This window comes from Gopherus flavomarginatus, chromosome 4 (assembly GCF_025201925.1).
Source record: "Gopherus flavomarginatus isolate rGopFla2 chromosome 4, rGopFla2.mat.asm, whole genome shotgun sequence".
NCBI lineage: Eukaryota > Metazoa > Chordata > Testudines > Testudinidae > Gopherus > Gopherus flavomarginatus.
Genome location: NC_066620.1, coordinates 52,014,620 through 52,026,813, shown reverse-complemented (window position 1 = coordinate 52,026,813; position 12,194 = coordinate 52,014,620). Strand labels below are relative to the sequence as shown.

Here is a 12,194-nt window from a genome sequence, read left to right as displayed (position 1 = left end):
TTCATCATTGTGATAGCTGTCACATGCTAATTTCCTAGTTTTTCTCTTTCCCACCATTATATTTTTGACTGCAATTGTTCCCAACATCAGACTATGACACTAACTCCAAATACTAGGACCCAGTCCTTCCATGCATGCTCCATTCACTTCTATCTAGCCAGGTTAGGAAGAATACCAACTAGTCCCAGTCCCGCTGCACATGTTCAAATCATAGCCTCTCTGACTATGAGGTGAAATCTGCTACAGGGCATAGTTAACCAGGTCTCTTTGTTTCCATGGAGCCCTCAACCCCTCATATCATTCTTGCACATAACATATTGGAGAACACCTTCTTCCCCTTGAAGTGGCTCCTGCCCCTCCCAACCTGCCTGAATTCAGCTCCAAAAAGATAGGTAGAGGACTCGCATGCACACTCATTTCTTGAAACTGGTGGGTGTGGAACTAATTAATAGGATCTCATTAATGCAACTCTGACACATAGTCCAAATACTCATTTCTGAACTCAGAGGGAGTGGGAAGCTAATAATCAAATTATATATTCCCCATGTGGGATGCAAAGCCACATTGTCCCTTCCAGGCTCACTAGTACTAGAAAGCCTAGCACAAGTTGTCCTTCCACATATCCCACAGAGGAGCAGGAAGTTAGGGTTGTATTTATGCATGGAAGGGGAACATGGAATGTGCAGGTCGACCCTACTAGCAGCCCTGCTGCTCTTGTGTGAGACTCGCTGTCTGTGCAAGGAATTGTGTACTAGAAGCAGTGACAGGGGCTGGCTGTGAACGTCTCTGCAGATAGTAACTTTCTTTTATTCTTCTCTCTCCTTCCTGCCTCTACCAACCCAGTGAACTTAAGAACCTGCCTCAACACTCCTTGCTTTACCTCCAATATGCAGGTTCTCCTCTCCACTTCTGAAGCTTCTATCTCTAGTTTCAAACTCATCTTAGCCCCATGCTTCTATTCAAGCTCTCCTCCATTCCCAAGACATCTGGGTTTTTTAATCCCCTCTCTCCCACCCACCCTCCTTGATTTTCCCTTCCTCTCCAGCTCCAACTCTTTAATTGGACAACAATTCATCTTTGAGCCAACTGAGGCACTTCAAAGAACTGGTCTTCTGAAGACTCCACCAAGTTCCCCTTCTTTTGCTGCCTCCTATTTGGCTGGTAGGTCTTGGGGTGGTCAGAAAGAGAATTTAGCAGTACTTAGAGATGGTGGTGCTCATGTAGGCAGAATACTAGTGAAGTACCTTATAGCACAGACTCACCATCACAGAGCTAGCTGAGTGATTGGGGTCAACCCTTTTATTGAGAGCTGCATATAACGATGCAAGATTGGTAACTAGACCTCAGTGAAAAGGAAAATAAAAACCAAGAGAGGAGGGAACTGGCCATAAGGATGTCTCAGATTTTCAGAAGCCTTTAAGAAATGAATCAGAGTGTCTCACTTCAGTACCCAGTGAACAGTTGTCCACACAAACCCATCACTCCAATAGATGTGCTGCAGAGGAAATGTTGCAAACAAATTCAGTTTATCACACTGAGGACCTAAAACTGTATTATAGTCCCAGGCTTGGTATCTTCAATCAGTAAGTAAGAGCAAAATAATAAGCACGACCCATTCTTCTTATACAAGAATACACACAGCTAGCTGGTTTTAACCTTCTGTTTCTTTGGGGAAGTTAGATTTGATTTCACTAGTCTAGATTTATTACTGATAGAAAACTTTCCCTCATTACCCCCTGCCCAACACAAAAAAGTAGGCAGCCCTCACCAATAACTGTATATATAAGGTCAAAGTACCTGCCTTTTCCCAGGTGTCTATACTTTACCAAGGGCACAAGCTTGCTCACGCTCATACCCCCAATAATGAGCTCCAGCTGGCCCTCATTACTAGTCAGGTACTCAATTAAAAAAGGCACATTTTTTAACCCTCCTGTCCTTCAATGCCTAAATGAAGAAATTCAATGGGTTTAACTCAGGCTGCCCCAAATACACACCTTTCAGGATGCTGATTAGCTACCACAGCAGCACTGTGACCGTAACTCCTGTTGATGGGAGCCAGGTGCCTAACTACCATTGAGGAGCTGGGCCCTTAGAGGAAGTCTCAGTAGGGAGACCAAGTCAGTACACAGACTGAACTACCCTTGGGTAGGGAGACACACACTGGTGTGATAGCATAGTGAGCTTGCAATGTCACTCCCCTATGATCTGCCTATTTTGTTTATAAATAGAGGGCTTCAGTCACCTTCATCAAAGACTCACTTCAATTTTTTATTTTAAGGAATGTTACAGAAACTTCAAAATTATATCATATATATTTGAACTTATCTCCCACTCCATCGGGGGTATCAAATAAAGCCAGGTTCCAGTCTACAACCAGCTGCAGATCTGAACTGGAGCACTTCTGCTGCTGATTTCTAAGAGGATTCTGAGATCCTTTGTTTTGCAAGCTGGGCACTTGCAACAGAATTCCATGTATCCCTGGCCTAAATGATGACTGCAGTGCATACTTCTCATGACAGCTTCTCAGGGATGATGGCAGCAGAGCTTCAATTTCAAGAAAGCAGCACAAACTCTTAAAGCAAATGGTAATACCCTTATTCCACTGAGCTGTACTTAACTCCACAAGGGGTCTTGCTGAAGTCAATGATACTGCCCAGAGTCTCCCCTGTGGACTTTACTGGGGTTTAACAGGTATGATCCTGGGCAGAATGCCCAGCAGAGAGGCACTGCTACACAAGTATCATGTGGTTTCTGTAATACCCATATGATAACCAACATACCCCTTTGGTGAGAAGTCTTGGGAATTGAGCTCCTAAGTCACCATATGTCATTAGCTGAAGTGCCTGGTGAACTTTCAGAGTAACCATCAAAAATACATTTTATTAAAATATAAACAAGTCTCAGCAGGACGGACCTATGGAAGAGAGACAAGAACATATAACTCTTTGTCTCTCTGTTTTTGCTTCCTCCCTCCCCTTTGATCTATGTGGCTGTCATACAGAAACAGTACCACAAATAAAGCCTCAAATTGTAATCTCACTTTGAAATGTTATAATGACCATTTCTGGTAAGGAAGAGTAAACAGGCACTGATCCAGTTAGGGATCAGGGGAGAGGGATAGCTCAGTGGTTTGAGTATTGGCCTGCTAAACCCAGGACTGTGAGCTCAATCCTTGAGGGGGCCACTTAGGGATCTAGGGCAAAAATCTGTTTGGAGATTGGTCCTGCTTTGAGCAGGGGGTTGGGCTAGATGATCTTCTGAGGTCCCTTCCAATCCCAATAGTCTGTGATTAGGCCTGAGAACAGCAATCCCATTTCTCATATGTAAACTAGTGATTAGATGGAGTTAGGATCCTAGATTCTGTTCCTTACTCTTGACACTGACTCAGTGTGTTATTTGGGGCAGGTCATGTGTAGGGTCAAGTTTCATAAGAACTCTCCAGTGTTGCATGCCAAAATGTAGACATCCGAGGTCTAATTTTCAAAGGTGCTGAGCACATTACAGCTCCCACTGACTTCAACTGAAGTTGCTAGCCACCCAAAATTAGAAGGTGCTTCTGAAAATTGGGTCTTAATCTCTTTCTGCCTCATTTTGTTCCATCTGTTTAATTAGGGATAATAGAAATTTTTTACTTCAGAAAGGTGCTGTAAGACCTAATTAGTGAATTAATATTTGTAGAGCACTTTGAGATTTTGCAATGAAAGGAGATGTAGAAGTGCAAAGTATTATTATTACTTTTAATTTACTATCTTGAACTGTGAAGACACTTGAAATTAGTTTTTCAATTTTGAGCACATGAAGCCCGATTCTCTCCTCGCTTACGTAAGTGTAAACTGGGAGTCACTCCACTGAAATCAATGGAGTCATTTGAGGGTAAACCAGAGAATCAGGTGCAGGGAATGTTATCATAAGGACTTAGTAAAACAATCCACAGTAATAGTCAGAGCTTTACCTGATACAGTTCTATTCGTTGTTCAGATACCCGTGCCTTTGAATTCTGCAAACGAAAAACTCTAAACTCTGCCTTCACCAAGTTGGAAGCATTTTTCTCCATCGCTGAGACGTCAAATCTTACGATTCTGTAGTAAAGGCTGTAATAGTTTGGTGGGATGGCATCTGCAAGAAGTTAGTGTAATCTTTTAAAATGATAAAATACATTGTTCTTTCAAAGACCGCAACATAAGATAGCCTCAAGAAACAGTAAGGGAAATGTGTGCAGCATGATTCAGTTTCCAACAGCCAATTTAATATCATTAACAATTTAACCAAAAAAATAAACACATGTATTTGACTAGAGGAATAGCAGATTAATAGAGATTAACAAACCATTTCAAACTCTATTTCAGGGCACGCATTTAACCCTGTTCTTTGAAAGTAACAGTGAAAAATCCTGGATGCTTATAAATTGGAGCATGTTCATGACAGTTGATATCTGGCGAATGACTTCAGACTTGCATAGGCTTAATTGTATTTTCCAAGAAAACAGAATTTAATGGCAAGCACTTTGCCTCATATAGGTTTCATTTTTTCAAAGCCTACAGTAAAAATATTCAGCCCTGTACAATGTGTTTTCTGTTTTAAATATTTTGATTGTATTAAACTGCAAAAAATAATTAGAAGGGAAAGGGAATAGACCAGCATGTACAAAAAGAGAACTACATATTCAGTGACCAACTATCAACAATAACTGATCATATATATTAAAATGAACTCCTGCTGTGCACTGCAGATGATCAGGCAAAAGCACAGTCATTATTTTAACATTTAGAAAAGCTGAATCAAAATCTTAAAAGACAGCATTACAAAAATCATCAGTTTAAATTTCAAAAGGCTTCCTCTCCTAAATCTTATCGGATGTTAACATGGCAAGCACTTACATCCAATTCCATGTAACATAATGGGTTCAGCGATCATCGTAAGCTGTTCTACCTAATTTTGTCCATGAGCACAAGCAGCAAACCATGCATAGTGCTACTCCTAGGGGAATTCTGCACCATTGCACATGCACAGAATTTATGTCCCCTGCAGATTTCTTCACCTCCCTGCAGAAAAATGACTTTCTGACAGGGCAGCAAAGGGAAGTCACAAGAGCAGTGAGCGACCCTCCCCAGCAATATGTTTCAGGTGCCCAGGGCAGCCACCAGAGAGGTAAATCATTGTGGGGCAAGGGATGGGACTGGGGAAGACCCAGCTAGTGCCTTCTATCCTGCACCGGGCTCGGCTGCTAGTCTTGGCTGGGCTGGGGAGGACGGGACTTCCTCTTCCCCTGCACAGCACCTGGAGCCAAGTCAGACTCACACCCAGATTTCTCCCCCAGCTGCAGGAAGCTCTGCAAACTCCTCCTCCCCTCCCGTGCTTCCTCCACTGATTGCTCCTCAGGTGCAGGGGGAGGGATCCCTGTGCAGGGCTGCCCACACACCCAGACCCCCTTGCTGAGTTCAGTCCCCTGTACACCCACACCCCTCCCCCCGTTGATCCCCAACCACTTTCACCTGGACTCCCCTGCAGAGAACCCCCCAACAAACCCCTGTGCATCCAGACTGCCCCGCACTCGGATTCTCCACTGAGCTGCCCACACCCAGATTGCCCCACACAGAACTCTCTCAACCCACACCTGGATCCCCCATACTAAGCCCTTCCACACTTGGATCCTGGCTTGCTGAGCCTGCCTGCCTACATCTGGCCTGAAGGGGCAGAGCTCTGGGGCATTTCTGGGGCAGGCCCAGTCCTTGCGCTGTATCAGGGTTGGGTGTAGCCTCACTGTTAAGTCCATGTCTCGGGGGGGGGCGCTGCACAGTGATCTCCCACCTCTGTGCAGCCAGTGGCCTGTGCTTCCCAATGCCATGCTGGAGCCTCCACATATATTTGACAAATAAAATTCGCAGAATTTTGCAGAATTTTAAAATATTGTGTGCAGAATTTTTATTTTTTCAGTGCAGAATTTTTAATTTTTTGGTGCAAGAGTAATAGTGTTGCTGAAAACACTCTGCATGTATGACATTCTCCACACTGCTGTTTGGCAAGAGGTCCTCCAGTTGCAGAGTCGGCACAGTGAGCCAAATTCAGAGACGAGTCTAAGTGAAGCTAGGGGCCTGATACAACTCCCACTAAAGCTAAGGGGAAGTCTGACTTTTCTTTTACATTTTTTTAAATTGAAAATTGTATAGAAGAGAAACAAAGATGAAAAACACATAATTACAAATTGACAAAGTGGGCCAAATCCTCTATCCATGTAACTCCATGGGCTTCATCAGGGTTATGCCAGCAGAAAATCTGGGCAACCACCTTTAAAACAAAACATTCTCCCCACCCTTCACACAGCTCAATACTTGTCATGCTGTGGAAGCATTTGGCACCCAGCACATTATAGGATTGGGCCTCTGGACAGTTAAAAACCCAAGTGTGACTCTTGAGCTTTCTCAATCATCCTGGAGGAGACCCTTACTCAATCCCTTTTCCTGTAGTATACTGAGTTTAGGGCATTAATCCATTCTCCTACTGATGGAATAGAGATCTTTCTTCTGTGAGGCATTATAGAAAAGACAACTCCAATAAGTTTGAATCTATTTCTAAGCCACTAGAGGACGATTAGGACAGATCATTAAGAATGGAAACCCACAGATAAAGAACATGTGGCATATCTACAATGTCTTTAAGGTATTTTTCCACTGCTATCTGAACTTTTGAACAACGCAGCAGTTCTAGATAATTTTCAAAAAGGCACCAGCCTCACTTTTACATTTAGCACACCTGTCACTGTTCATTGCATCTATTTTACGCATTCTGTCTGGATTTGAATACGGTAAAGAACAAATACAAGGCAAGTACCAATGCAGTAAAGAGAAGGGCCCCATCAGCAAAGAATGAAATCATATATTTCTACTGTCCTTATGCCCTTTACAAGGGCATCTCCTCTAGACATATGGCCCAAAATCTCATTAAAACCTAGAAAATGGTTAAACTTGAAAAGTAATTCTTAATAAGAGGAAAACTTCAGATGACCAAGAACTGATCTAAAGCATAGTTTGGCTTCCTTATACATAGTAGATAACCAATTCTCAGAATACGTACCAAAGCCCACATGAAAGAGGATTCCCACAATAAAGTTCCACTCAACATGGTCAAATGATTTCCTCACACTAGTGCAGTTAGCACATTGACTTACCAGTCTTTCTTACTGGCCCCATCAATTAAAAAATCTTCTCTAATTAGCAAATATACCACATCCTAAAACAAACTCTCAACTGATCACTATGCTGGGCAACATCCTTGCCACCCAGCTGGCTAATGTTTGCTATAATCTTAAAATCAGAATTTGGTGTATAAAGCCTTGGTAACAGGAAGTCCTTATCTTGAGTAATACAATGGTTGTGGGCCTCTCTCAAAGTATTAGGGAACAGCCTTCTTCTACAAGCTTCCCTTTACATATCAAACAAAATTTAGTCTAATACTTTTGAGAAATTCTATCAGAAAGGTGTCTGAACCAGAAGATACATCCTCATTTACAGCAGAAATAACCTTGATTTATTTTTCTGTTATAGGGAACTCCAAGATTACTACCTGTCCCTGGTCCCTGTCCTACTAGGAAAAGAAAATTTTCAACAGGACCCTCAGATTTCACATCATGGGAGAAATATAATTTTGGCTAATAATGCATAAATATATGATTGATGTATTTAGGATTAATTGTAAATTGTCCTTCCTTGTCAGTTATTTAAGGTAACAGGCTACAATTTTACTCCCTGTGGATAAACCAGGTTAGGAAAGGGCTACTCCTCCCATATACACAGGCAAATGCACACGAATGCACAAACACATACATCCTGTTCATATGCTTTTATTTGAGGTACATAAGATCTCATTTATCCCTCTGTGTCAGAATTAAATTAAGTTCTACTGTATGTCCACATATTTCTTCCTCTATTTCTACTGAATAAGATCTAGCAAGGGTCTCCTCTAGGTTGCTCAATGTTGTGCATAGAAATTATACTGCCTTGTTCCTTTTCTGTTTTTTGTTTTAGATACAGCCTATTATTAATCCATGAATGCATTCTTGAAGGATCTGCCAGTAGTTTCCTTGACGCACCTCTCCAATATATTTTTTCTGATCAAACAAAATCAATATTTGTAACTATTTATTTAACCATTTTTTCATTGCCAAATAAAATAGAATTCAATCTCCATTACACGAAAGGTGTGGGGATATCAAAGATTTGAAAATAACTGAGGACCGGTTACTTAACTTACAAAATCTTTACAAATAACTGCAAAATTGGGGTTTCAGAAATCTATCCATCCTATTGTATCAGCATTAAGTCTGTGTATTGTAGCCATCTTTAAGACAGTAGAAAGACTCCCACTGACTTTAAAAAAAGTTGGATTTGGCCCCAAGTGACTCTAAGATGCTGTAATTTGTACCATCTTCTGACCCCTCCTTAGCATACAAATTGTATCAAATTAGGCACAGTTGGACTCCCTTCAACTCCCCTTTGACTCTGGCCCAAGAATTTCAATGCATTTACACCAGGGATAAGTCGTCCCATTTAGTTTCCAAGCACAGTTTCATTGTTAGAGAGCAGAAGCCTTAAACATTCTTTGAAAGAGCATCACAAATGAGTGGAACTAATTCAATATGTTTCCTGTTGTTAGGAAATGTAAACAACTTTTCTTTTCTCATTGGTAGAAACCATAAGGACTGACTTCACACATCCACCCACACTGGAAAGGCTGAGAGCTTCAATCTAATCCTTCCATCAAGGACTGGTAATAAATGCTTCAAAGATTTATTTTTATTCCCTTTTGTGTTTATTAAACTTTGGAGGGTTTTCTTTGCTTTTTATTTTCCCCTCCTTCTCCTCTTCTTTCTGGTGCTCTGCCCGTTCTTCATTATGACAGTTACAAAACATGGGGTCCCTTTTTTTTTCTGTCTCTGTCTCTCCTTTTTATTCTTCCTAACTGAATTATATGAATGGCCATGTACTAGGCTTTGAAGAAGCATATGCAAATATTTATAAGAGTAGCTTGATTGTTATTAAATGCAGTTGTTATGCTTTCTATACTCTGGCAGAGGTCCCTAGCCCTCTGACTATTAGAACCATTTAGGCTGTTTAGATTGCAACTCACTGATAGCAATAGCCTACTTTTTCTTTTTTTTTTAATAGGCAGCAGTCACTTTTGCATAACATGACATTGTTCCTTCCCACCTCCTGTTTAGATTTCATTCCTGGCCCTACATATGGATTCTTGTCCAGAGCAGCCCTCCTTTAACAACAATGGCATGTGACAACTGAAGCTGTATGTACTGGGGGGTGGAGGGAAAGGCAACTTGCAAGCTATTCCTGAATATCTTTCCAGCAGGATCCTATCCATGCTGTCAGGCGCCCTCTTCCAGTGAAAACCTCTCCAAGGAATGAGACAGTTGTCTAACACATCTGGATTCCAAAAGCTCACGGCTAATTATTCTGCTCACCCCTTGTGACTCCAATGTGACTGCAGAATTCTGTGGGAAGCAGTCTCCAGAATGCAATCAGATGCCTATATACAGATGAACCAAATCATGCCTATAGGCTTCATTCATGTTTTCAGGGGTTCAACATTCAAGTATTCAGAGGCCCAAATGGACAGCTCAGATGTATGCCCCCATGGTAAGCTTTTCCCTCTACGATAAAGGCGTCTGGAGATTTCCATCTGCTATTCCAATGCCTTGGACCTAGATGGATCATATTGTGGCTGCAGTGTGGAGCTTGATGCAGATATCTATTCAACTTCCTGCAGTGACGCCACGAAGTCAGAAACTCAGCTCTGCACTGGCTCTCTGTCTGGATCCGCTTTAACATCCCAATTTTTAATCTTCAGAGTTGTCAATGGGTTATTACCAGACTCCTTCAGCAACCACTTCTCCATCCACAGTCCGCTGCTAACACTACCATCCAACAGGGGCACTGTGGCTGATGGAGCGAAAGGTGACATTCTTGGGAGTATACAGCAGGGAGTTTTCAGCTGAGGGCTCCTGGCAATGGAATTCCCTTCCACCGCAGATCAGGAGGCATTTGTGTCTTCCCTCTTTCAGAGCATAATGCAAGACACATCTGTTTGTAGCTTCTGTTATTGAGGGAGTCCCAGATTTGTAAAGGCACTTAAGTATTGCTGCACTCCACGCTGCAATCCATCACTTATTTAGGAACCTAAGTCTCATTTTCAAAAGGGATTTAGGCACTCATTTTCAATGGGATTTTGGTTCCTAAGTGCCTAAATCCCCTTTGAAAATTAGACTAAGGCTCCTAACTCAATCAGAAGTTGCAACATTGAGTGCAGCAATGCCTAAATATCTTTAAAAATCTGTTCTGGAGGGCCAAAGCAAAATGGTAGGTAGCTTGATCTATTCCACAGAATAATCCTTAGTAATAAATCCTAATCACAGTAGGCGGAGGGGAGGGAAAGGAAATGGAGTACAAGGTTCACAATCTCATACCCCGGTACTTTGAATTTGTGTGTTTGGTATCTATATATCATGGCAATGGACATAATATATTTGGATAGACAGAGAGAGAGAGAGAGAGAGAGAGAGAGAGAGAGAGAAAGGAAGAGATATTTCCTTAACATAAAGGCAGAAGAAAGAGAATAGGTTTGGGACCCAATTGCTGACTACTCCTCTGAAGCCGTGGGAAAACTGAGGACTGATGACAACTGAAATCAAATCAGTCACTGTACCACTGATATTGGCTGCTAGAACTGTCAACCCAGCAGAACAGTAAAGAGACAATATGCCACCATTAAGAACATGAATTGTCAAGTCCAAATCCTTGCTATGAAAAAATTCCAACTCAAAACCCTAGCCCGAGACAGGACTCCTACTCTAGTTACCCAGAAAACTGGCTTTTTTCCCAATCAGTTATATTTACACAAATCAATACTGACGAGGTCTTTATTTAATTAACTTCTTTCCATATTAGCTATGAACTCTTTAGAGTCATTATGATCAATCCATACCCAGAAGGGAATCTATCTGTGTAATTTTCTCTTTATATTTTCATGAATTGCCTATCAGGACTCAATGTACATCACACGCCCTGTTCTGCTGCTAACTAATAGATTATGATCTATGCTGAAATGATACAAGTATTACAACAGGAGGAGGTGAGTTCTATCCATGCTGCACACAGCCAACTACAGCCATACAGTTTTAGGGGGTCATGGATTTACAAGACGATAATTAACCAACTTTGTGCTTAATGTTCCACTGTTGAACTGCTGTTCCTCTGTAAAAATCTACAATACAATAAGAAAATTAATATGTTTACCTGATTGGAAAGTTGGCCAGTTAGAAAAAGATGTAATTTTCTAACTGAGACGATGCATAACTGTTGATAGCAGGAGGGCACAATTTAAAGGTTCGACTGCCGTTCTTCCCCCACCCCCTCAAACAGCTCAGGTCACACACCCGGGCAGGCCTCCCCCTTGCCCTTAGTCTCCCCTCTCAGAAAGCAGCAGCTCTTCCCTGCAGTGTCCAGCTGTTGCTCCTGCTTCTCCCCGCAGGGTGAAGCTTGCAGTGCAGCTTGCCAGGCCTCCACGGTCACTTGACTGGGTTGGCTCCGCCAGCTGCCGCGCAGGGCAGGGGACCGGCAGCATCACATGACTGAGCAAGGCAGGCTCTGAGTCAACAGGAAATCCAAGCGCGGGAATGGGGCAGCCCTGGCCATGCCCCAAGCCCCTGGAGGCTGGGTGGTTTCCTTCCAGATGTGGTTTCCAAGGTGCCCCGTCCCCCCGGAGGGGGCTCCTGTGCATCAGCCACTCTATGGCCCTGGTTAAATCACCCACAGGTCCTGGTGCGAGACCCAAACAAATAATGGGACAGGTGCCCAGCAGTAACCTTGCAAAAGGCCAGGCAGAAATCTAGGGGGGGGGGTCACATGACTCTGTGTCCCCACCCCTGCCTCATGTTGCCTCTGACTGTGCATGTTCTCTTGGTCTCCCTTCCACTCCCATTCCCATGAAGCAACTAATCTTTGCAATCTCAATTTAAAACATAATTCAATCTGGAAAACAAACAAAGAAGCCAGTAAATGGCTATACACCCACACCACCTATGCAGCACTCTCACCTGCTGCTCTGCAGGCCCTGCAAGTTCTTTACCCAAATCTGAGCTAGCAGAGCATGACTCCACAGCTTAATGCTGCTATTCTGTGCAATGCCAC

General features: G+C 42.6%; 1 protein-coding gene across 1 annotated transcript in view; it reads right to left on the bottom strand.

Moving 5' to 3' along the window:
* The window catches only part of TGFB2 (transforming growth factor beta 2), a 78,322-nt gene that overhangs the window by 25,597 nt on the left and 40,531 nt on the right, over window positions 1-12,194 (bottom strand). The window contains exon 2 of the mRNA XM_050950249.1: window positions 3,953-4,116. Within this exon, the coding sequence (XP_050806206.1) occupies window positions 3,953-4,116 (164 nt within the window). The remainder of the gene's footprint in view (window positions 1-3,952; window positions 4,117-12,194) is intronic.